The sequence below is a fragment of the Mrakia frigida genome (genome assembly GCF_051309035.1).
Source record: "Mrakia frigida strain ATCC 22029 unplaced genomic scaffold BDY24scaffold_3, whole genome shotgun sequence".
In the NCBI taxonomy this organism is placed as follows: Eukaryota; Fungi; Basidiomycota; class Tremellomycetes; order Cystofilobasidiales; family Mrakiaceae; genus Mrakia; species Mrakia frigida.
In genome coordinates, this window is record NW_027481278.1 from 366185 (window position 1) to 389428 (window position 23244).

General features: G+C 54.4%; 8 protein-coding genes across 8 annotated transcripts; 6 read left to right on the top strand and 2 right to left on the bottom strand.

Annotated features, from left to right (window-relative positions):
* Window positions 1-198: 198 nt before the first annotated feature.
* BDY24DRAFT_159027 (uncharacterized protein) lies at window positions 199-3123 on the top strand. The gene is made up of 3 exons (XM_076636165.1): window positions 199-2696; window positions 2769-2934; window positions 3005-3123. The coding sequence occupies exons 1-2, from the start codon at window positions 408-410 to the stop codon at window positions 2796-2798; spliced, it is 2319 nt and encodes a 772-aa protein (XP_076500252.1). The 5' UTR covers window positions 199-407; the 3' UTR covers window positions 2799-2934; window positions 3005-3123.
* BDY24DRAFT_336308 (Ras-GEF domain-containing protein) lies at window positions 2795-4425 on the top strand (the record flags this gene model as incomplete). Its single annotated transcript, XM_076637233.1, has 6 exons — window positions 2795-2934; window positions 3005-3155; window positions 3231-3590; window positions 3705-3921; window positions 4034-4190; window positions 4281-4425. 6 exons carry the CDS (start codon window positions 2795-2797, stop codon window positions 4423-4425), a joined length of 1170 nt encoding a protein of 389 aa, XP_076500253.1.
* A 751-nt stretch (window positions 4426-5176) lies between these two features.
* On the top strand, window positions 5177-7527 carry BDY24DRAFT_376621 (uncharacterized protein). Its single transcript, XM_076638682.1, has 9 exons — window positions 5177-5271; window positions 5387-5453; window positions 5611-5627; window positions 5704-5799; window positions 5867-6004; window positions 6083-6221; window positions 6289-6376; window positions 6441-6906; window positions 6994-7527. The coding sequence occupies exons 1-9, from the start codon at window positions 5203-5205 to the stop codon at window positions 7246-7248; spliced, it is 1335 nt and encodes a 444-aa protein (XP_076500254.1). The 5' UTR covers window positions 5177-5202; the 3' UTR covers window positions 7249-7527.
* Window positions 7528-7564: 37 nt separating this feature from the next.
* ALG6 (dolichyl-P-Glc:Man(9)GlcNAc(2)-PP-dolichol alpha-1,3-glucosyltransferase) lies at window positions 7565-9766 on the bottom strand (the record flags this gene model as incomplete). Its single annotated transcript, XM_076637217.1, has 8 exons — window positions 7565-7777; window positions 7884-8022; window positions 8120-8451; window positions 8558-8714; window positions 8797-9109; window positions 9178-9339; window positions 9449-9568; window positions 9673-9766. The coding sequence occupies 8 exons, from the start codon at window positions 9764-9766 to the stop codon at window positions 7565-7567; spliced, it is 1530 nt and encodes a 509-aa protein (XP_076500255.1).
* Window positions 9767-10353: 587 nt separating this feature from the next.
* On the bottom strand, window positions 10354-12685 carry POR1 (porin POR1). The gene is made up of 11 exons (XM_076638683.1): window positions 12649-12685; window positions 12523-12580; window positions 12231-12422; window positions 11720-11899; window positions 11311-11500; window positions 11169-11200; window positions 11044-11096; window positions 10951-10972; window positions 10809-10867; window positions 10696-10737; window positions 10354-10618 (listed from the first exon to the last, which is right to left on the bottom strand). The coding sequence occupies exons 2-11, from the start codon at window positions 12550-12552 to the stop codon at window positions 10549-10551; spliced, it is 870 nt and encodes a 289-aa protein (XP_076500256.1). The 5' UTR covers window positions 12553-12580; window positions 12649-12685; the 3' UTR covers window positions 10354-10548.
* Window positions 12686-12973: 288 nt separating this feature from the next.
* Window positions 12974-16963, top strand: BDY24DRAFT_411851 (glycerol-3-phosphate O-acyltransferase; the record flags this gene model as incomplete). The annotated part of the gene is made up of 17 exons (XM_076642981.1): window positions 12974-13019; window positions 13399-13496; window positions 13652-13738; window positions 13861-13939; window positions 14031-14199; window positions 14286-14491; window positions 14592-14698; window positions 14793-14999; window positions 15074-15371; window positions 15441-15491; window positions 15559-15622; window positions 15704-15886; window positions 15966-16072; window positions 16157-16293; window positions 16385-16492; window positions 16575-16778; window positions 16880-16963. The coding sequence occupies 17 exons, from the start codon at window positions 12974-12976 to the stop codon at window positions 16961-16963; spliced, it is 2235 nt and encodes a 744-aa protein (XP_076500257.1).
* A 311-nt stretch (window positions 16964-17274) lies between these two features.
* PSF1 (DNA replication protein PSF1) lies at window positions 17275-18004 on the top strand (the record flags this gene model as incomplete). The annotated part of the gene is made up of 2 exons (XM_076642670.1): window positions 17275-17326; window positions 17451-18004. 2 exons carry the CDS (start codon window positions 17275-17277, stop codon window positions 18002-18004), a joined length of 606 nt encoding a protein of 201 aa, XP_076500258.1.
* Window positions 18005-19152: 1148 nt separating this feature from the next.
* On the top strand, window positions 19153-22659 carry ARP5 (actin-related protein ARP5; the record flags this gene model as incomplete). The annotated part of the gene is made up of 14 exons (XM_076637224.1): window positions 19153-19527; window positions 19672-19780; window positions 19896-20073; window positions 20170-20269; window positions 20339-20458; window positions 20541-20645; window positions 20724-20924; window positions 21016-21165; window positions 21315-21395; window positions 21472-21619; window positions 21708-21757; window positions 21834-22196; window positions 22289-22507; window positions 22618-22659. The coding sequence occupies 14 exons, from the start codon at window positions 19153-19155 to the stop codon at window positions 22657-22659; spliced, it is 2241 nt and encodes a 746-aa protein (XP_076500259.1).
* Between the last annotated feature and the right edge of the window lie 585 nt (window positions 22660-23244).

The window sequence follows — 23244 nt, forward strand, 5'->3', positions numbered from 1 at the left end:
CGGTTCAACTTGGACCTCCTCCTCAAAGAGCTCACGTCCTTCCCTGTTTCCTTCTTCTGCTTACTTTCTGTCCTCAGATCTACTACCTCAACACCCTCACCGGAGCTACCTCTCAAGATCTTCCTTCCGCCGACTCGGAATCCGACTCAGGATCCATCGACGACTACCCTCCCTCTCCTCAACAAGAATCCTCTCGCTACCCTCCTTCCTCCTCCCACACCTCCCAACAAAATCACGCCCACGCTCGTCCCACCAGCGGTCTCGACACCAAACCTCCTCCCTCTCCCACTCACTCCAACGCCGAATCGTTCAGCTTCCTCACCCAAGGAGGAGGAGGAGCTCTCCCTCTCGGAGGAGGGTTCGGTCCTCGTCTCAAGGCTGCTCTCCCTCACCCGTGGGTCTGGAGGATGACCGACGATGGAGCCTACGTCTACTACCTCAACTCCCAGACGGGAGAACGGAGGAGGGATCCACCCGTCAACCCTTCAGCAGGAGGAGGACCCATCTCCGTCAATCGGAATCAAGACTTCGATTCGAGGTCGGTTAGTCCTGCGTCCCCCGGCCAGATCGATCTCAACAGGGACATCCTCGACGACGATTCGGATCTGGACGTCGATCTCGTTCGGCCGACCAAGGTATCGACTTCCTCGTCGATGAGAAGAACAGCCGAAGGACCTCTGGAGGAATCGAGGAGGAGGATGAGGGAGATTGAAGATCGTCTGTCGTCGTCGGAACCGGAAGGGATCCCAGTCCTCGCTCTCAAGGTTCGAACTACCATCCGAGCGCTTCGAGACGCTCTAGGATGGAGAGCGGATACGTCCCAGAGGGGAACGACGGAAGGGGACGAGGCGTTGTACGAGTCGTGCAAGAGGGCAGACGAGAACCTCACCGTCGCTAAATCAGCCGTCGTAGCAGCCACGAGATGCCTCATCGTCGCTTCGGGAGTGCTCGCTCCTTCGTCGGAATCCCTGGAGGTCCTAGCTGGAGTCGCCTTTCAGTCGAATCCACAGCCGCTCCGTCCCAACTTCTCGAGATCGAGCTCGTCCAACTCCAACTCCAACTCCAACCCCGTCTTCGTCGCGTCGGAACAACTCAAGTTCTCCCATCGAAAAGTCACCACCTCGCTCACTCGGCTCACATTCTCCGTTCGTCACTTCCAGCACACGACGGACTGGATCACCACGGACGAGGAGCTCGACGCAGGAGTGCATGCGGACGCGGAGGACGTCGAGAGGGTCGTGGTCGCGTTCGGACTCGAGGCGGAGAGGGAACGATCCAGTCGAGTCGTCAGCGGGATCAACAGCAGCACCGAGTACAAACCTCGACGACTGGAAGGCTGGTTGGATTCCATCGGAGTTGGACTGCCCGTAGGAGGACGGAACGGGTTCAGCACCGAGATCGACGCCGACCTCCTCGTTCGTCCGTTTGGAATCGACGCGTCCGAACCTGGACTGAGACCTCTTCAAGCCAAAGCTCTCAAGACCATCTCCACCCTCGATTCCCTCTTCTCCAACCCTACCTCCTCCTCCTCAGCAGACCTCCTCCTCCCCGTTTACTCGGACCTCATCCGGAAAGTCACCCTCGTTCAACAACACGTTCGGTCCTTCAACATCGCTACCTCCCTCGACCTCGACGGGGAAGAGGAACCCTCCCCTACCGAAACAGCCTACGCCGCTCTCGTTCTTAAGGCCCACGAGCGACTGAGGGACTACGAGGACGCGCTGGATGCGCTGCATGATCGGGCTGGGTTCCTCATGTCGATAAGAGGGTACCGCTCGGAGGAGGAGTGTAGAGCGGTGGTCGGGGAGATCCAGTCGGCTCTGTTGGCGATCGTACCCGCGTTTTTGGGACTGTGGGAGGTGTCGTTCGCTCAGGCTCAAGCGGTTCGGAATGGAACGAAGGGGAAAATCGGTCTTCGTCGTCCAGCCGCTGCTCCTCCTTCCTCGTCGGCGTCTTCGCATCCAGCTCGGTCGACTTCGAGACTTTCCATGACTTCGGTTCGGTCGAGGGGATCCATCGGATCCAGGAGGAGTCATCTGTTGAGCTTGCGAGGGAAGGGAGGGGGAGGAGCGAGAGGGTTGGACGAGGAGGTGTTGGAGAAGGAGTTGGCGGACGAGGAGGAGTTGAGGGATCAGGTGGATGCGAGAGCGTTCGCTATGGGAGGAGGAGGAGGGGCGAGCTCGACGGCTAGTACGAGTCAGGTGTCGATACCGATGTCTGGAGGAGGGAGGGCGAGACAAGGATCGTTGTCGGCGTTGTCGTCGGCGAGCTCGGTGCCCTCGTTCGATATGTCTGCGGCGATGGAGGCTCAGTCGAGTAGGTTGAGTGGTGGAGGGAAGGGGGCGATGGAGGCGTTGGGCATTTTGAGGAGTAGGAGGGAGAGTGATGATGCTGGTGAGTTGATCTCTTCTTCGATTCGTGTGAATCGAGCTGACTTTGCGATCTCGTTTTCGCTTCTTCTTCTTCTTCTGCAGCTGCCATGGACGGAGGAGGAGCCGGTCGAACCAACGGGAAACTCAACAAGTTCTTCGGATCGTCGACGCTTCCAGCTCCTCCTGAGCAGAAACCCTGGTTCGTTGGGTCCGACCTCGTCGAGGGAGATCTCGTCATGGTCGAAGGGGAGAAGGATCAGGTCAAGGGTGGGACGCTTCCTGCTCTCGTCGTCAAGCTTACGATGCACGATGGAGACTATAGTGGCGAGTCTCTCAACTGAATCGAGTCTCGAGACGCGCCGCTGACTTGGGAGTCTTCGTTTCTCATTCGTGCAGGCCACTCCTTCCGAGAAACCTTCCTCATGACTCACAAGTCTTTCGCTACTCCTCAACAACTCCTCTCGCTGCTTCGGGATCGGTTCTACCTCGATGCTCCTGAAGGAGTGGGGGAGGACGAGCTGCAGAGATGGGTCAAGGAGAAGCAGCTGCCGATTCGACTGAAGTGAGTCTCCTTCCTCTTCCCTCGTCTTCGAGAGGCTTCTCATTGACCATCTTCTGTGTTGATCTCGTAGGGTCCTGAACGTCATCAAGATCTGGATCTCGGACAACCATATGGAAGCAGGAGACGAGATCGTCGGACAGATCGAGCAGTTCGCCAACGGTCTCCCTGAATCGCTCAAGGCGAGGGAAGGTCTTCCTCTCATCAGAGCCGTTCAAGCTCGAGTGAGTTCATCGATCCCACTTCCCTTCTCTCTTCCTCCTTCCGGATTCTCATCCGAATCCTCTTCGTCTCTCTAGAAATCCGGCGCCGACGGATCCACAGCCCTTCGAAAACTCACCCTCACTCAATCCGAAACCCCTCCTCCGTCCTTCCTCCCTCCCAACCGAAAACCTCTCAAACTCACCGATCTCGACCCTCTCGAACTCGCTCGTCAACTCACCCTCATGGACGCTGCGATGTACAACCGGATTCGACCCGTCGAGTGCCTGCAGAAGGCGTGGTCGGATCTCTCGGATCCCAACAAGGCGGCCAACATCAAGGCGGTGATCAAGCATAGTAACCAGGTGTCGAACTGGGTGAAGGCTGCGATTTTGTCCGAGTCGAAGAGTCCGAAGCAGAGAGCGACGATTGTCAAATTCTTTGTTTCGGTGGCCGAGGTGAGTCCTTCTCCTCCTCGTTTCTCTTTTTTTCTCTCTCTTTCTCTCTCTACCTCGAACCTTCATTGACTTGTTCTCTTTCTCTCTTGTTGTGTGTGGTTCCGTTCTCTCTAGCGATGCCTCTACCTCCACAACTTCTCCACGGTCGCCGCTATCGTCGCAGGTCTCGAATCGTCCCTCATCCTCCGTCTCAAACGAACCTTCGAGATCCTCTCCCCTAAAACTCAGGCCATGTTCCAGGTCGTCTCCAAAGCCGTCGATCCAGACAAGAACTTCTCGGTCTACAGAGATCAGCTCTCCAAGCTGAATCCTCCTTCGGTGCCTTTCCTTGGTGAGTTTCGAATGGACGCGTCGCCTGCTCGCTCCTCCGCTTTCGACGACGCTCTTCCTGACTTCGTTTCTTCCCTTCGCCTCTTCCCTCTCCCTTTGAATCTCGATCGCAGGTGTCTACCTCACCTTCCTCACCTTCATCGAGGACGGGAACCCCAACTTCCTTCAGGGAGAGACGCCGAAGGGAGAGAAGCTCATCAACTTCGGGAAGAGGATGAAGTCGGCGGGCGTGCTGAGGGAGATGCAGACTTATCAGTCGGTACCTTACAAGTGAGTCTCACCTTTCTAAAGTTCAGTACCTCGAAGCGTTCGAGAGAAGAGCTCAATCGCTGACCTTCGACCTTTCTTTCCTCGTCGCAGCCTCGCTCCCGTCGTTCCGATCCAGTCCTTCGTCGAACGTCAACTCAAGGAGGCTGCCGATAGGACGGAAGATGAGCTTTATGTTAGATCTCTGCAGCTTGAACCGAGGGAGGAAGCTCCAGAGCGGATAACTAGGTGGGTTTGAACACGTCACTCTTTCGCTCTCTTTCTCGCTCCCTCTGTGCGTCGTCGAGCTCTTCTGACATCCTTTCGTTCTTCACCTTGACAGAATGCTGGAAGAGTCCGGGTTTATGTAGTCTGTTTTGCCTTCGAGTTTCACGTAGTCTACCTGTCCCTTCGAGTCGACTCGGATCGTTCCTCCTTTTCGCGTCGCCCTTCGTTCCAACTCCTCTTTCCTTCTTCTCCTCACCACCACCCCGTTCTCGATGTCCGCCGCATCTTCCCCTTCACTCTTCCTCTCCCTTTCTATCTTCCCCGTGTCTGTTTTCTCGTTCACTCCACTTTCTTCTTGCCCCATCTCGTTGGAAGTGCTGCTGCCGCGTTTTCTTCTTCTCTCACCGCTTTCTCTCGCTTGCCTTGCTCTATTTCTTCTTTCCTTAGTCTACCTTTCCATCGTTTTTTATTTGGGCCCAAGTTACTCACACGTCTTGGATTGTTTTTTTCTCTCTTGCTTCTTCATCGGCGTTCGAGAGAGAGAGAGAGACAGGAGGAGATCGAGAGTCGTGTCGTCGTCGTTGCTTGGGCAGGCGGAACAATGCTGCCTCCCCCTTCTCTCTGGAAAAATCTGCAGCAAGACTCGTCTCACTCATATCTACTGGATCAGGAGGTTTCGTTTCCAAGCTAGACGAACGGGGAGCGACGAACAGGAAGGAAGGAAGAAAAAATACAAATCCCCAACAACCCCGACCCGACCCTGCTTTCTTTTCACCTTCCAACCGTCAAGACCTCGAAAAAAGCAAAGATGACTTGGATCCACGGAACTTCAGAAGACAAGATCAGCTTCTTCCCTCCTCTCCATCTTCAGAGGCAGGTGAGTTCCTGAAGCCATAGAAGGACGACGGAGGGAGGGAACGGAAGGGATGGTGAGCTCGAGGCTAAATGAGGTGTCCTTCCTTTCTTTCTCCCCCCTCTTTTTGCCACCACAGGCTTGGGCTCTGAACGTTCTTCGAAGCGAGAACGTTACTTCTGTACTTGATATCGGATGTGGAGAAGGTACGTCCTGTTCAAGCTCATCGTTCGAGAGACTGACAGAGGTGTCGATGGGGGGAGAGAGGAGGGGAAGGAGCTTGGACCGACGACGAAACCTCGGCATCTCCTCCCGTTGCTGACCTCTTGTTCTTCTGCTTCGCCTTTTCCTTGCACCTCCTAGGATCTCTGATACAGGCTGTGAGCTCTCGAGCATCTTATCGGAGTAGACGAGAAGAAGGAAACGATGAGCTGACCAGTTTCGACGGTTCTTCAGCTCTGCTCTCCGTCGCCCACGGTCTCTGAGCCACCAGTCCTCTCAACGAACGCTAGCCCTGAAGCACTCGCTGAACACTCGTTCATTCACGTCAAGGTGAGCTCTACGTTCTGCACTTCTCGAAGGGAAGAATCGAGCTCATCCGTTTTTCGTCGTTTCTCAGAGACTCGCAGGTCTCGACATCGATGCGTCCGAGCTCGCTCGAGCTGCCTCTACGGCTCTTCCTCGAGAAGATCCAACAGCGGAACCATCCAGATGGTCTAGCCTAGACGTGGATCTATGGGAGGGTGACCTTGGTCAGGTGAGTTTTTTTCGTTTCTCCGGCTGTAAGGATTTCGTCGTCGTCTGATCTCCTTTCCCTTTTCTTTCTTCCTCGCAGTTCAACGAGGAGCTCAATACGTACGAGGCGATGGTCGCTCTCGAAGTCATCGAACATCTTCCTCAAGAGACTCTGGAACGCTTCGCTCCTATGATACTGGGAGAATACAAGCCGCGACTTCTGCTCATCTCCACCCCCAGTGAGCGTCGGCTCTTTCGCCTTTCAACGCGTCTTCGTTTCTGACCCCTCTCTTTCGTACTCTGCAGATTTCGACTTCAACCAGAGGTTCGATCGGGAAGGAGAGGACAAGAGAGGATACCCTGATCCTACTGGAAGGACGTCCCGGATCTTCAGGTCAGTTCTAACCGGCTCTGTTTCGACGCGACGAATCGGCCTGACCTTCTTTGTTCGTTTCTAGACACGACGATCACAAGTTCGAGTGGACGCCTACCGAATTCAGATCTTACTGCCTCGGAATCGCAGAGGAGTTCGGATACGAATGCTACCCAACCCTCATCGGTCCTCCTACCACCTCCGAACCTCCTCCCACCCCCTCCTCCTCGCACGCAACGAATGCCTGCCTCTTCCGCCTCTCCCCCATCGCCACTCGATCCTCGAGACGCTCGTCTCGATCCTTCCGAACCTCCTCGCTACCCTTCCTCCATCCTGAAGATCCGACGACGACAAGTCCCTCCCAACATCATCTCGTCAAACGGATCTCCCTCCCAGCGAGGGAGGAGGCGGAGAAGCCAGCCGACGAGGAGGAGATTCGGGAGTTGCTGAGGCAGACGATGAGGAACTGGAAGGTTGGAGAGATTGGCTTGACGTCTGTGTGGAGGGAGTTGGCGGGCGTTTGCGGAGGATCGATTCGAGAGCTGGTGAAGGTGCGTCTTTCTCATCGCTTTCTTTGACGCGTCGTTCGAACGAACCGTAATAGCTAATCCGTTTCCTCTTCATCTGGCTGTCGACAGGCCTTGGGAGGATGGGGAAACGTCCCTCCGCCAGATCCTTCCTCCTCGATGCTCGACTCGACGGAATGGGAGCTCGAGAAGGAATCGGACGACGCTGAACTTGTCATTCGCTGGAAACTCTTCGTCGCCCCCGAGCCGATGGAGGAGGACAGCAACGGATGGGAGGCATCTCGATTGAGCTCATGGGGTATTCCGGTGACGAGTGGGATTTCTCGAGTCGAAGGGGAGGAGGATATGGATACGGGAGGATGGTGAGAAGGGAGGAGGGAGGACAAAACTCGGTGTTGAACCGACACTTACTTGGATCTTTCATGACCTTTACGCCATATTGAGTGTAGGATTCAGTATACCAGAAAGTTGATTTGGACGTCGAAGAGCTGCAGCACCCTCCAAGAGCTTTCGAAAGGCTGACCGACGCGACGAAGCTTGCTGACTTCGAGAACGACGGAAACGACGGCATGAAACGCCGGACGCAAAGCCATTCAGCGGCTACGCGCTCTCAAATCTCTTCCCTTTCTTGACGCTCGCTTCTCCTTTGCCGAAAAATCGTCGCATACGCGTCAGGTCTGCTCTAACTATCCTTCTCCTCTCTCCTCGCTCCCAATCCCAACTCCAACCCCCAGCCGACCTCGGCCTGCCTTCTCAGCCCAGCCAGCCAACCCACCAGGTAGACACCGAAGCATACGAGCACGTTGAGGACGACGTAGAGGTCGGGTTTGGAGGGGATTGGCTCGGGGAGGAAGAGCTCGAGAGCGTGGAGGAGGAAGATGGCAGGGTAGGTGAGCTGTTGAGCGAAGGCCGAAGAGCAGGAACCGAGAAGAGAATGAAAAAGCGGGGGATGGGGTTTAGCAGAGCAAGAAGGGGATGAAAAAGGGGAAGGGAAGACGTACGAGGGAGAGGTATTTGAGAAGAGAAGGAGGCGATCGGAGAGGGTTGGTGAAGTTGAACGCTCCGAGGATGTAGTTCCAGAGGAAAGTGATAACCGTATATCGGAGGGATAGACCGTCCTTTTTGAGAAGGGGGTATAAGCTGAAACGAAACGAAGAAGAGAGGGGAGGAGCGAGTCAGCTACAGAAAACGGGACGAATCGAAACGCGACCTTCTCCTCCCAAACCGAACGACTCACCTGAAGACAGCGACGTTGTTAAGGAGAACACCCCATCCATCTATCTCCTCTCCTCCCTCGAGGTCGAACATTCCCATCAACACTCCCAGCAACGGCACGAGCACACTCTTCTCGTGCACCTGGAACGAGAAGAGGAAGAAGCTCATTGCGCTTTCCCAGACGAGGACCGGTAGGAGTTTGCTAAGGTTAGTCCCTTTGGGAAGAGTGTGAGAGAGGTAAAGGAAGTGGATGGCGGAGGGAAGGAGGGAGAGGAAGGTGAGAGCGAGAGCGAGAGGAGGGAGGGCGGAGGTCGGCAGGAGGGTTTTCCATTTGAGGACGGTGTTGGAGGCGCACTGGAAGTAAAAGAAGGGGAGTAAAGTGTGAGTTCACGAGTCGAGAAGATTTCGGAGAAGGTGTTGAGCGTAGAGGAAGGGAAAGGAGAGAGAGCGCTGAACGAACCCAGAAGTTGGCGACCTTGTCCTCGAAGATCCCTCGAGCGAAAGGGAAGATCCGATGAAGGACTTGTTGGAGTTCCGAGAGTGGGTGGAGAAAAGGTCCGAAGACGACCAAGAAGGATCCTACTGTCGTCAAACTCAACTTGACGAGCAGTCTCGAGCTGGAAAACCAAGGACCCGACGCGTCAGATTTCGAGGTCGATTGCCCCTGCAAATCTCTTCAGTCAAAGAAACGACGCTCACCCTTCAACTCGACCCAAGTTCCAACACTTCCCAATAAGCCAAACTCCCACCGCGGGAGCGTAGTACAAGCTCATCTGCTTGAATCCCAAGCTGGCGACGAACGCGACGCAAGCGAGTCCATCTCGTTGACCGTTTCGAAGGAAGACGAGGGACCAGAGCGTGAGTCCGAGCATGATCGAGTTGAATTGGAAGTGACCGTTGTCGATGAGGATGAGAGCGGGTTGAAGCAGGAAGAGGAGGAGGTTGATTTGCTGCAAGAAGAGCCGATGTTCAGTTCGAAGGAACCAGAGAAACAGGGTTGAATCGAACGTACCTTCCCTCTCCTCGAAGTACTAGACCCAGACGTTTCCTCCTTCCAGTAGATCCAAGCCCAAACTGCACTCCAGTACACTGCAACCTCCCCAAGAAGAACCGAAGCTCTCATGAACGCTTTGAGGCCGGCTGATTCGAAACCTCTTGACGAATCGAGAGCGAACCAGGACGGAGAGAAGAGGGTTCCGGTCTTGCCGAGGAGGAGGGAGTGGTAGGCTGTTAATGGAGGGTCTGAGAAAGAGGTAGCGAGGAAGATGAAGAGCAGAAGGTCAGTCTTTGAGCAAGAAGGGGGTGAAGGAAGGAGGAGGAGACGTGAGCTGAAACGAAAGAAGGAACTCACAATCCAGTCCCCAGTATTCCAAATCGAATCTATACCACTCCTTCATGGGCAGAAACTGAGTGATCTCCATCCAATGCCTCTGAGCTTCGAAGTCTCCGAACATGGGTCCATCGGCAGCTCCTGGAAACAAGCGAGAAAAGAGAAGGAGGAAGACGTCGCCGTCAGCTCAGCTCGAGCTCACCCTCTTCCTTCCCCTCCCGACCACGTTTCTACGCGAAACTCACCACTATATCCCCCCAAGCCAACACACCATTTCACCAGCCCAACCACCAGTATAATCACGGGCATCGTCAAATGTCTCAGCCCTGTATGAGCCATCCAGTTCGTCCATCTCCTGGCTGGACTTTCTGCTTCGGCGACTCCTCCTCGACGATGGCTTCTTCTGCGAGACCGACCAGAGCTGGAGACGATGGATCCTGGAGACGGATAGTGAGAGGAGGTGAAGGATTGCTCAGATCTGTCATGTAACAACCAACGGAAGAGAGTCAACGACAGAGAAGGAAGGAGAGAAGGACGGATGAGCCTTACCCGGCGTGAGAAGCTGCTTTTTTGGAGTGATGGCGAGAACGCTTCCGTAGAGACGTTGGGTCGAGGAGGGTAGAAGAGGAAGGGAAGCTCACGGACATCGTTAGATGGATGCGAGGAGGGGGACGGGGGTTGAGAGGAGAAGGAAGGAGAGGAGGGTGAGCTCTCGCTGGCGCGACCTCTCGATCTCAAAGAAATTGTCGAGCCTTTCTTTCTTCAGCCAGGAACTATCCAGTCGGATCGAGCTCAGAAAGTTGATATCTGTTGGGTCGAACCCTCACTTGATCCTTCACGAAAGCGCGATTTTTTGAGCGGCGGAAGAACGCGTCGTTCCCCTCTCCCTTTTTCCCTTCCTTCTTCGCTGTAGCAGGGTCAAAACAGCCACTGTTCAGGGTTCGATATACTCAGAGTACACCAGGGTTCGCGTCATGAAGCTCAAGATAGCTCTACAACTCTCTGAAGAGGCTGGCCGACCTCGAAGCACCTCTCTCGACCTCGGGAACGCGTTCACAACGTTTCCCAATCGAATATATACACCCAAAGAGCAGAAATGACATCCCAGAAAGCTAAAATGTTTAGGCGTCGAAGTTGAAGGAAACGCCGACCTTGTGACCGGGAGATCCAGCGACGGGAGCAGAGAGTCGCCTTCAAGAGGGAGGAAGAACGGAGGAGTCAGAAGAGTTTTCGAGGCCCTGAAGTGGAGATACGGAGATAAAACTCACTGGGTGTCGAGGGCAAGACCGAAGGAAGCCTTAACTCCGGGCCTGAGAGAAAGGAGAAGAAGATCGAAGGTCAGGAAACGAAGAAGAGAAGAAGAAAGGGACGAGGGACGAACCTGAGAGCCTGAGTGTAACCAAGGGCGAGGAGACCGAAGTTGTTGATCTTGGCCTTGACCTAAAGGAAGAGACGTAGGGAAAAGGCGGAAGTCAGTGACGGTTTGTTCGAATGGCGTCGAGGGAGGTCGGAGGGAGACTCACGAAAGACGAAGGGTCGAGGTAGCTGTTTGGGTCGAAGACGAAAGGCAAAGGTCAGCTTGTTGAGCTCGAAACGGGCTTGAAACTGAGACTCACGTCTTGACTCCAACCTCGAGGTTGACACCGGAGGCCTTGGTGTTGTAGACGGCCTGAGAGGAAGAGGAAGGAGAATCAGCAAGCTGATCGTTCGAGAGCGGATGAGAACGAAGAGAGAAGCTCACCTTGGCTCCAGCCTCAGTCTCGGGGTTGACTCCTGATAATCCCAATGCACAAGAGTGATCAGTAATAGGTCTTGAGCCGTACGTTCGTTCGGAAGAACTAAGAGGCTGAGCTGAAGGAGGAAGAGAGAGAGCAAGGACTGACGGTGGTAGTACGAGGCGGAGAACAAGGAAAGGTTTCCGAGAGCGTGAACGGTGGCAGCGTACTCAGGAGCGGTGTACCCGACGGCGGCAGCGTATCGGGTGATAGCTCCAGAGAGCTGATCGTAAGAAGCCTCTCCTCCAACGAGGAAACCGTCTCGGGAAGCGACGGCGTCGGCGGTGAAGGTAGGTCCCTGTTGTCGTTTTGGAGTTGGGATTTGGTGTGGTAGATAGGGTAGATGAGAGGGGAGAGGATTGAGATGGCGAAGGAGGTGTAGATGGGACGAGGAGGTGATGAGGATGGAATGGGGAGGAAGGAGAAGGAAGGAAAGCCGAGAAGGCCCGAGTGAACATCGAAAGTCAGTCTCGTCGCTCAAAAAATATACCTAGATGGAGGAACGTGATATACGAACCTTGAAGAGATCGACAGTAGCCTTAGCGTGAACTCCAGGGGTCTTGAAGACGGCAGTAACGACGGCTCCCTTAGCGTTCTTCTCAGGGTTGAGAGTGGTAGCGAGGTCGAGCTTGAGTCCCTTAGCGAGGTGGTTCTCGAGCTCAACCTGAGTTCGGAGAACGTTGGCGGTGGACCAGACCTGAGATAGCGACGAAAAACAAGGTCGCAGGTCAGCAAAGAGCGGTGGTACAAGGTAAGGAAAGGTCGGAGGGAAGGGCCGGAAGGAAAAGTGGGACAAGAGGGAAGGAGGTTCGAACTCGAGCTCCAGGAGAGCTGTCAGGTTCAAACCTCGAGTGGTGGGCCACTCGAGCTCGTAGAGAACCACGCTCTAGAGGCAAAAGCACTCCCAAGAAAACGCTGGCAGGAGGTTCGAGCGAGATCTCCCCCATCGGACACGCCATCGTTTTCAGCCCTCCATCTCTCCACCTCCCTCCGTTCCCATCCGCTCGATTTCGTAACGACAAACTCACCTGGGTCAAGGTGAGTCCCTTCTTGGCATCGGAGAACTTTCCCTCGAGGTCGGCAGTGATAACGTTCTCTCCAGTCTTGACTCCAGCAACACGGAAGGTGACGCCCGACGCGGTCTTGGTCTTGATCTCCAAAGCGGTACCAGAGATGGGGTAGTCTCGGTTCAAGAGGTCGGCAGACGACTTGCCCAGATCCTATAAGAGGATAGAGTAACAAAAGAATGCGTAAACGGGTCAGTGGGAGGCGAAGGAGGGAGGGAAACGTGCGATGGCCGCGAAAAGAAGGAGGACTCACTCGCCACGCAGGAGGAACAGCTTGAGACATAGTAGAAGAAGAGTAGAGGGTGGAGGGTCTGGAGAAGAGGACAAGGAAGGGTCAGCGAAGGGTACAGAAGCGAAAGAAGGGAGGGGAGGAGCTCACGAAGGGGAGGGGAGGAGGGGAGGAGGTGGGAGTTTGCGGCCAAAAGAAGGAAGAGGATGGAAAGTCCCTTCTCTTTTTCGGCAGTCGTCAAGGTAAACAACTTTTCATCTTTCGAGTTGTTGGCCGCTGAGAAAAAGCTTCCCTGTCAGCAGCTCTCTGATTCCAACCGCTCAGAAAATCAATTTTTATATAGGAAGCGCAGGGAACTGCTTCCGTCGGAAAGGAACGGGTCGAGCTCACTCTTGCTTTTGTTCCATCCCAACCTTCATCTTCCTCGATCCTCTCTTCCCCAACCCAATCCTCGCTTCAAGAGCTCATAGGAAGGATGGCCTTCTTGGATATTCGCCCATACGACATCGTCCTCTTCTTCTGTGAGTGCCTACTGCCATCCATCGCTCGTAGAATCGGTGAAGGGAGGCGAGGACGTTCAGCTCGCGACCGTGACCTTCTCCCATCCTCCTCCTTATTTAGCTCGTTGCATCCTCATCGAAGCTTGAGAGAGCTCGTTCTCCTGATATTACAACGTCAGCGTAGACGAGGTTCTCATCGGGCGCCGTCTCACTGTTCTGGCAGGCTGGTGAGAGAGGAACGAGACGGTCTTGCGGAAGGGACGTCGACGGTGGTTTCCCTTGGGGATGGAGCTCTGCTTCCCCTGGCTTTTCTGCTTCTCAAAACCTCCTCGCAGCTCTAGCTTCTGATTCCAGCAAACACCTACTAACTTCTTGTTATCCCTCTTCTTCGTTCTTGCAGTGAGGATCATCGCCAACATCTTCTTGAGAGAGATTCGTCCCAGAGGTGCCTTCAACATCCCACGTGAAGGTCCCGTTCTCTTCGCCGTCGCTCCTCATGTAAGTCAAGTCTTCACGTCTTCTACGCGTCTGCTGGGAGCACTTCTTTGCTCGAGCATCTGTTCTTCTCGAGGAAGGGGCAGCAGCAGGAAGTCGACGAGGTCAATCGTCGAGCTCACCATCTCCCTCCCTCCCTCGTTCCCTTCTTCTCTCAGCACAATCAACTCCTCGACCCGCTGCTCATCTTCTCGGAAATCAAGAAGGAGACAGGTAGGAGGGTTGCTTTCCTCATCGCCTCAAAGGTTTGTCGGTCTTTTTCTCGTCTACGGCAAACAAGGCAATCAACAAACGGTTCTCGAGAGCCGAGGCGAAGACGAAGCTGAACTCGTTCCCTCTTTCTCCCTTCCTTTTCCCATGTGCTCAGAGTCTCAAGATTGGTTGGATTCGATGGGCAGCTCTCTGGATGGAGAGCATTCCAGTCTTCAGAGCAGCCGATGCAGCAGGTTTGTCTACTTCGTCGTTCTTGCCCGAGGCGATTTCCTTCCCCACGTCGAACTGACATTCCCTTCTCTCTTTTTCCCCTTGAAACAAAAGTCAACGGTTCTGGGAAAGCTCGCCTTCACCCAACAGATCATCTCGTCCTGCTCGGTACTGGGACCAAGTTCCTCACTCAGGTCAAGCCCAAATCTACCATCATGTTCGGAAAGCCTCTCGGATTCGCCAGTGCTGAGATCGAGGAGGTCGTGAGCGACACTGAGATCAAGTGAGTGTTCCTTCCTTTGTGTTTCAGGCTCGAACTCTTGCCAAGAAACTCATATGTTTCTTCTCTACTCGTCTTCTTTCCTACAGACTCAAACGAGAGTTCTCCATCGAGAAGAACGACGGCAGCGACACTTCTGCGAATGGAACCGCTCGAATCAGAGAACACCTGGAATCTCTCGAAGGAGACGCTGGTCTCACCTACAAGATTCTTCCGCGAATCGACCAAACGGCCATGTATGGTTCAGTCTATGCTCGACTGACGGAAGGAGGTTGCATTGGGTTGTTCCCAGAAGGTTCGTCTCGGTCTTCTTTCGATGAAGTCGACCACGCGATTTTGCCCGGTCTTGTTGTTCTCAACTCGTACTGACGGCTCTTGTCTGTCCTTCGAAACAGGAGGATCTCACGACCGAACCGACCTTCTTCCTCTCAAGGCTGGAGTTACCATCATGGCGCTCGGAGCGATGCAAGCGGATCCTAAGCTTCGCGTCAAGATCGTTCCCGTTCGTCCCCCTTCTCTTCTCGTCCACGCGTCGCTCTGTAACAAGGCCCAGTACTGACAGGTATCTATCTCTATTCCACGTTCTTCTCCCACAGGTCGGACTCTCTTACTTCTCAGCTCACAAGTTCAGAAGCAGAGCCGTCGTCGAATTCGGAGCGCCGATCGACGTCCCTCTGGAGCTCGTCGCCGAGTTTGGGAAAGGAGGAAAGGAGAAGAGAGCGGCCTGTGGACAGCTTCTCGAGGTTATCTACGAAGGCCTCAAGACGGTGACTGTCAGGACTCCTGATTACGATACTTTGGTGGTGAGTCGCGTCGTTTTGTGTTTCCTCGTTCCCCTTCTCTTCTCTGACTCTCCTTTTTCGCTGGTACCTTCCAGGTCATCCAAGCTGGACGACGTCTCTATCGATCTCCGGGTCAACATCCTACCCTCGGCCAGACCGTCGAACTCAATCGTCGATTCATCGAGGGATACCTTCACTATCAACACGAGCCTCGAGTTGTCAAGCTTCGAGAGCACATCATCACGTACAACAGGAAGCTTCGAAACCTGGGACTTCGAGATCATCAGGTCGAAAGAGCTACGAGAGCTGGATGGAGGTCGCTTGGACTGTTGTTCTATCGACTTGGCTTGCTGCTGGCTTGGAGCATTCTGGCATTGCCTGGAGTTGTTTCTCGTGAGTGCATCGTCGATTTTCTTTCCCTCGACGCGACAACAAACCCGAACTGACTCTATCCTTCCACAGATGCTCCCATCTTCATTCCTGCTAAGATCTGGTCTCATAGGAAAGCTAAGGGTGAGTCTTCGAGGGTGATGTTCGACGCCTCGAGTTAGAGCTGACCGCTTCGACTCGACTCCTGTAGAGGCCCTCGCCGCTTCCACCGTTAAGATCGCTGGTCGAGACGTTCTTGCTACTTGGAAGATCACGTACGTCCTGTCACCGTTTGTCTTTTCGGAGCTGAAGCTCGCTGACGATCCTTCCTCGACTTCCTTTCCTTTATCGTTCAGTTACGCCGCCGGTCTCACCCCCCTCCTCTACACCATCTACGCCGTTCTCGCTACCGTTCTCTCGATTCGATGGGGAGCTCCTCTTCACGTTACCTGCTGGATGCCCGTCTACGTCTTCGTCGGTCTTCCCTTCACGGCACTCAGTGCTCTCAAATTCGGCGAGGCTGCGATGGATATCATCAAGTGCGTTCGACGCGTCTTTCCTTTCCCTCCTCTCAATCCGAAATCCAAACTGACCATCCTGTCTTCTCTCTTTCCGCAGATCTCTCCCTCCTCTCGTCGTCAGTCTGATCCCCGGAAACGAGAAGCAGCTCGAGAACCTCCGAAAGCGACGAGCGCGTCTCGAAGAGGAGCTCGCAGGAGTCATCAGTACGTCTTGTCTCCCTTTTCCTCCTTGTTCTCTTCTTCCCTCTTACCTACGAAGCTGACTGTTTCTTTCCTTCGCTCCGACAGACACCTTCGGACCCGAAGTCTTCGAGAACTTCAATGAGTCTCGTCTTCTCCCAGCCGCCAACGTCCCACCTTCCTCTCACTCGGTCGCCAACAGCAACGTTCTTGCCTCCGAGGGAGGGAACAACATCCTTTCGCACGTGAGTCGATAACCTCTCCGTACTTCTCTCGCAGCTCTTCTTCGAAACCGTCCCTGACGCTCTCGTTCGTTCTCCCTTCCCTCCGAAACAGCCCATGAACTGGATCGACGACAAGATCTTCGGTTGGTCCAAGGCTGGATCGGGAAGTACCGAGCTTGGAGATGGTGGATCTGAGGACGGAGAGTCAGATTACGATCATGTTAGTGTCGTCGCGGGGATGTTTCTCTCCCGTCTCTTCTCTCGCTGACCTCCTCTCCTCGCTTCGTCCTCGTTCATCACAGGTCCTCGGCATCCTCCACACCCAAAACGGCTCCAACGTCCGGCCAGCTAGCCCAACCGGCCGCTCTAGATCGTACGCCGACCTGCAGAGTCTCAAGGAGTCCGAGTCGGCGCTGAAGGACGACGAGGATGCGAAGGAGGACGCTGGGCTTTATCATCGACGAGTCAGGAAGCAGAGCATGGAGTGTGCGATTCCTGTAGGAGAGGTGAGTTTCTCCCTTGCTGCATCTCTTTACGTCCTCTCTCAAAGAGGTCATTTCGAGTTCGAGCTCATCGTTGACTCTCGTCCTCTTTTCTCTCGTGGCAGATCGGCAACTACGTCGGTACGAGCCCCAAGCTCGCCTTCCGAGACCTCACCGAGGAGGTGAACGAGGCCCACAAGAGCGATTGAGAGCGTCGAGACAGAAATGTCGGGTGAGAGGGACGGAGGGAGGGAGAGAAGGAGGGGGGAGGATACATACAAAAGGGGAGGGCTCAGTTCTCAGGTTTTTCGTGCTAGCTTGCTTCATTTCTCTTTGCTCATCAATACAATACGACTGTGACGATACGATCTCTCGAGGTTTGCTCGGTAGCGTTGGCAAGGAGACGCGCTGGAGAGAGGAAGGAGAATCGAGCTCGCGTCCAACTCCATCTTTCCACCCCCTTCCCTCCCTCCTCCACGCAACCCTTCTTCTCCTTCCCCCTCTTTCATACGCCGCTAGGATGTTTGGAGATGATGCTCTCAAGTTGATAGTGGATGCACGAAGGTCGACAGGTGAGTCTTCCAAGAGCTCGAAGGACGGAAACGACCTCCTTCCCTTCCCTTTGCCCCCTTCACCTTTCCCCTCCTCCCTTTCTTGCTGACGCATCTTCTCCTCTCCGTCTTCTCCCTCTCTCAGCCACCGACACCCTCCAAAAGTACAACTCTGAACTCGTTCGAACCGTCTGCCTCGAAACCCGACTCTTACACGACGAGATCCTTCGACTCTCCTCCCCTCTCAACGGACCTCAACTCACTCAGAACCGTTCCCTGCTCTGCAACCTCACCGTCCAACATCTCTCCACCCGTCGAAACAAACGCTGTCTGCTCGCCTACCACTCCCACCGAATCGACCGCTTGAACTCGGCCTTCTGGTCGTCCGGAGGAGCTCTCGCCCACGTCCTCAACGATCCAGAAACAAGAGCCAAACTCTCCCCTCACGAGGTCGATTTCCTCCGATCCTACAACGATCTCGTGCTGGATTACAAGCAGGAGTTCATAGAGGTGTTGGATCTGAGCGGAGGGGTGGAAAGACCGCCGAAGGAGTTGTATGTGAGCGTGAAGGTGGTGAGGGATTGTGGGATGGTTTACACGGAGAGGGGAGCGATTGATTTCCAGAAGGGACAGAGGTTCTTGGTTAGGAGGAGCGATGTGGAGAGGTTGATTGTGCAGGGGTACTTGGAGGAGGTGTAGATGGGAGAGGGTGGGAGGGGAGAGGGAAGGAGAATGACGGGAAGGAAGGAAGGGAACAAAGGTGAGCTCGAGCCCCTTTCTTCTTCTGTCGTGCTTTACTCTGTTGCTTTGCTGAAGGTGGACAGTGAGAAGCTAACCGAACACCACTGTTTCTGTCAGATCTGTCTTTCGATAGATCGATCATCGACGTGTCAGGGTTTGAGGGAGCTTCGAAAGCCGGAGGAAGGTTGGAGGGCTGAGGTTGTTGTTGTCGAGAAGGTGAGTTTCTCTCGCTTCCTCTTCATCGAGGGATGCCAAGTCTCGCCTCCTTGGAGGCGAACGGAAGCTGACTCTTTCGGTTCACTCCTCGTAGATCCCGGGAGCTCGTCCGTCGAAGGTACTTCCTTGACCTGAACTTCAGCTTGTCCCTCGCGTCAACGACAGGTCAGTCGTCCCTCCCTCCCCGCTTCACCGTCTTTGAGCATCTCACTGACCTCTTCACTTCTGATTCTCTCTCTCTCTCTTTTCTTCAGGCTTCACAGCACGCACTCCTCCAGCAAGAGCATTGTTGGTCGACGCACGCGTCGAAGGTCCGTCCTCACGCTCTCTTTCCCGTCCTCTCCTCTCTTCTCGTAGCTGATTCCTCGACGCCCTTCTTCCCTTTACCTTTCAGGATCGGAGTCGGATAGCCACGTGATCTCTGCCCTTGTCGTAGCGGGTCCAACGAGACATCAACTCGCGTCGTCAGTCTCGTTCGAGTTCGATGGAATGGCAGTCCGCTCTCTCCTTTCGACCGTGCAGGGATCAGAAATGAATCATGTTGAGGGACAGGTTGACGATGAGAGGTTAGCCATCTAGTACTACGCGAAGCAAAGCCTCGGCAGATTCGAAAAGACAGCGATGCGACGTTCGTCGGGAGAGGAAGGGAGGAAGAAACTCAAGTCGAGATGAAGGATGGGGAAGGCCTTTCGAATAGTACGAGCAGAGGAAGAGCATCCTATGAGAGAACGAGTCACGTCGAGTGAGGTCGTACCGTCGACTCTGGGAGAAGATGGCGGTCGGGAGGGAAGAGAGGGAAGGGGAAATCGAAGCTCAACCGTCCATTCCTTCTTCCTTCAACCGCCATCTGGCCTCAAATCCTCTATCTAACCCCTCCCCTTCTCTCGGCCATGCTACCTACCCCTTCCTCTCCTGCCGCATCTTCTTCTGCATCTTCCTCATCTTCAACTCATCGCCCTCGCCTTTACATTCCTCCCACGACGACCTACCCTCTCCCTCCTCCTCCCATCGCTCCTTCCTTCTCCCAACCTCGTCCAACGTCCTGCCCGATCATCATCGACAACGGATCATCCCAACTTCGAGCAGGATGGGGAGACGATTCTTCCCCTCGCTTCATCAGGGATCAACTCGTTTCAAAGTACAAGGACAGGAAACTCAACAAGACCGTCCTGCTCTACGGAAGGGAAGCAGAGATGGACGCTAGCAGTAAAGGGCATTCGAAGACAGTTTGGGATGGAGACGTGTTAACAGGGGCAGAGGCTATGGTGAGTTTCTTGTATGGTTGAGAGGCGGTTGGGACTCGAAGGAAGGAAGGGGGAAGGGAAAGAGGTTCCATGTTGAGCTCGACTCTTCCTTCTCCTTCGAAGCTCATCCCCCTCTCTCTCCCTTTCCTTGCTTGGAATACATAGGAACACGCTCTCGACTACACCTTCATGAATCTCGGTATCACTGCCTCGTCGGTCGAACATCCTATCCTCGTCTCGGAGCGTCTAGCAACACCTCTTCACTCCAGAGCTCGTTCGTTCCCTCCCTCCCTCCCGCTCCCCTCCAGCTCTCGGTCCTCAGACGCCTTGGTCGCTCTCGAACTGGAACTGACCCTCCCCTCTTTCCAACCACCTCCCACATCATTCAGTCATGTCGGAACTCCTCTTCGAAGCCTACAACGCTAAATCCGTCGCCTACGGAGTCGACTCGCTCTTCTCCTTCTCTCGCACCGGAAAGCAAGACGGTCTCGTCATCGGAATGGGAAACTCGTCGACGTCTATTGTACCAGTGGTAGGAGGAAGAGGTCTGATGACTTCAGCTAGGAGGTGAGCCGTTTTTCTTCGAAGGAGAGCGCACTCGAAGGGAACTCGAAGTCGTCGACGCGACTTCTCCAAGCTGACCTCTTCTTCTTCTCGTTGTAGACTCGCCTGGGGAGGAACTCAAGCCAACGAACTCATGCTCAAACTCGTGCAGCTCAAGTACCCGAGTTTCCCCACCAAAGTCACTGCTCCTCAAGCTACCGTTCGTTCGAATCTCCTCCTCCCTCTTCGTTCCTCGTGCTCGCCTTCTGACGAACTCTTCTTCCTTCAGTTCATGGTTCGGGAAGCGTGCTACTTTGCCGAGGACTACCAATCCGAGATCATCTCCTTCGCCGATCCATCTCGGATGGCAGCCAAAGACGTTCTCGTTCAGTTCCCCTTCGTCGTCCCCGTTAGTTTCTGATTCTCATCCTTCCTTTCTCCTCTCTTCCTCACTGACCGACCTCTCACCCTTTGGATTGGCCCCTCACCAGGTTTCCGACGATAAGTCCGAAGAGGAGCTCGCTAGGATGGCCGAGAAGAGGAAGGAGGGTGGACGGAGGTTGGCAGAGATGCAGCAGAAGCAACGACTTGAGAAGGTCCGTTTCATCTCCCCCTTTCCGCTCCTTCTCTGGACCTCATCTCACTCGAACTCATACCCCGTCGACTTCCCACAGCTCATCAAGCAGGAAACCGACATGGCTAGCTTCAGGGAGATCAAGGACGCAAAGCTCACCGACAAGAAGGTCGCCTATCAAGCTCGACTCGAGAACGCTGGGTTCGAATCGGAAGCTGACCTCGACGCCGCCATCAAGAAGATCGAGGAGTCCATGAAGCGAGCTCGGAAGAAGGATCTGGGAGAGGATGCTCCTCCTGAAGTACGTCGCAGCCCTTTTCTACTCGAGGCAACTCGAGGTGTTCCAAACGAACGAAACTGAGACGCGTCCTTCCCTTTCCTTCGTTTCACAGGAAGAGCCTTTGTTCCCTCTCATTCTCGTCCCTGACGCCGAACTCAACGAGGAGGAGATCAAGGAGAAGAAGAAGCAGAAGCTGTTCAAGGCTGGGTACGATGCTAGGATGAGATTGAAAGCGGAGAAGCTGGCGGAGAAGGCTAGAATGGTTCGTTCCTTTTCTTCCTTCGTCCCTTCCCACTTCTTTCCCTCTGGTTTTTTTTTCCTTCGGCTCAGGGATACACAGCTCGAACAAGTCGGGCTCGAACAAGTCGCTCATCGAACTCTCTCTTCCGTCCGCCGCTTCGATCGATACAGGACGAGCTCGAGAAGAAGGAGGAGGAGGAGCGAGTGAACGATCTCGAGGCTTGGTGTGCGAAACAGAGGGAAGATCACGAGGTAAGCCAAAACAATTCCCCAGACTTCGATTGATAGGATCTTACTGACCTGGTTCTCATCTCTTCGCTGTTGAAAGGCCACAATCCATCGAATCTCGGAACGAAGACGGAGGAAGGCTGCTCTCGGAGATCGAAAGAGCGCTGCTGCTCAGAGTCGAATGAAGTCGATAGCGAACCTCGCTGCTGATGGACCTGCTCCGAAGAAGAGAAGGAAGGGTGGGGACGGTGAGCTCTCTCGTATCCTTTCTTCGCTCTCTTTCGAGGGAGAGACGCGTCGACTGACCTTCCCTTGCCGCTCTTCTTTCTCCTCCAGACGACGGCTTCGGAAAGACCGACGACGACTGGGCGATCTACCGGGAGATTGTTCGTCTCCTAGTCGTATCGTTCTCATCCTTACAGTCTCCCACGAAACTGACTCGTCCTCTCTTTTTTCTCTCAGGGCAACGGCAACGAATCCGAGGAGGAAGAAGACGATCAAACCCTCCTCAAAACCCTCGAGTCTCGACTCCTCAACCACGATCCTACCTTCTCTCTCACCCAAACTTTCCTCGCTCGATCTCAACAACAGAACTCCCTCCTCACAGCATTCCTTCGAGGCGACGACGGATCAGCATCCGAACCGAGGTTCGATCCAGAGAGTCTGGAGCAGTCGTATCAGCTCCACCTGAACGTCGAGAGGAGTAGAGTTCCAGAGGTCTGGTTCCAACCGAGTATAGCTGGGCTGGATAGCGCTGGAGTTGGGGAGATCGTGGAGCATGTGTTCAGGGAGAGGAAGAACGAGGAGAGAAGGAGGATGCAGGAGGTTCGTCGTTTCGTTTCGCTTCGCTTCGTTCCTCCTCTTCTTTCGTATCTGTTTCACTGACATTCAAACCCTCTTTCTGACATCGCTCTCAGGGCATCTTCGTGACCGGCGGCTCAGCATCGCTCCCAGGAATCGTCGCTCGACTTACGGCGACTCTTCGACCGGTGCTTCCCTTCCAAAGCAGCTTCAACGTCTCGTCTCCTTCGGAACCAAGGCTAGACGCTTGGAGAGGAATGGCCGAATGGAGCAGGACTCAGGAGTTTGGAAAGGCTCTGATCACGAAGAAGGAGTACGAGGAGTTCGGAGCAGAGGTGAGCTCGTCTTCTTGTCTCAGGCGTCTCTTTGCCACATCGCGCTTCTTTCTCTTTTCGCTCCTTCTTCTCTGACCTTTCGATTCGTCTTGTCTCAAACGCTCCACCAGTACGTGAAGGAGCACCGATGGGGGAACTATAGGACGGGTTGATCGGCATGCTAATTTACTCATTTATCGAGCTACTACTAAGAGCCGGATCCGTCGAGTCGGTTGTTTCAAGGGACCTTTTCTGTTCCTCAAGCAGGTCTCGACTCTCGAGTTAGTAGTTGGCTCGTGCAAGACAGCTTTGCATCTGATCATCTCACTACTCGCCAACGAGCCATAGCAGAGGAACGTACATCCAACAAGTGAGTCGTTTCGCACTTCCCACTAGTGTTCGGCTCTCGAGGGAGAGCTGTTTGAAGGCGACCAAACTTCTCGTCTCAGCGTGTTTCTCGAGGTGTTGACATGCTCTTCGGTTTTCTTCGAAGGTTCCGAATAGCGTCAAGCGGAGTTCTAGAAGTAGTCCAATCGTGAGTCTGAGATTCTAAGATTCGAAGCCATGGCCAGGCCCCGTTTCGATCGTGTTTCTCCTGCTCCTTTTACCATCTGACCTGAGTGAGACCTCGACAACTCAGGGCAAATTCCCTTTTTCACCCATCTCCTTCCTTTCCTCTCCTCGACCACCACCCTCTCCTTCCAAAGAAAAGAAACTCCTTCGACAAAGCAAGCTTCCTCTCGAGCTTTCTTTCCCTC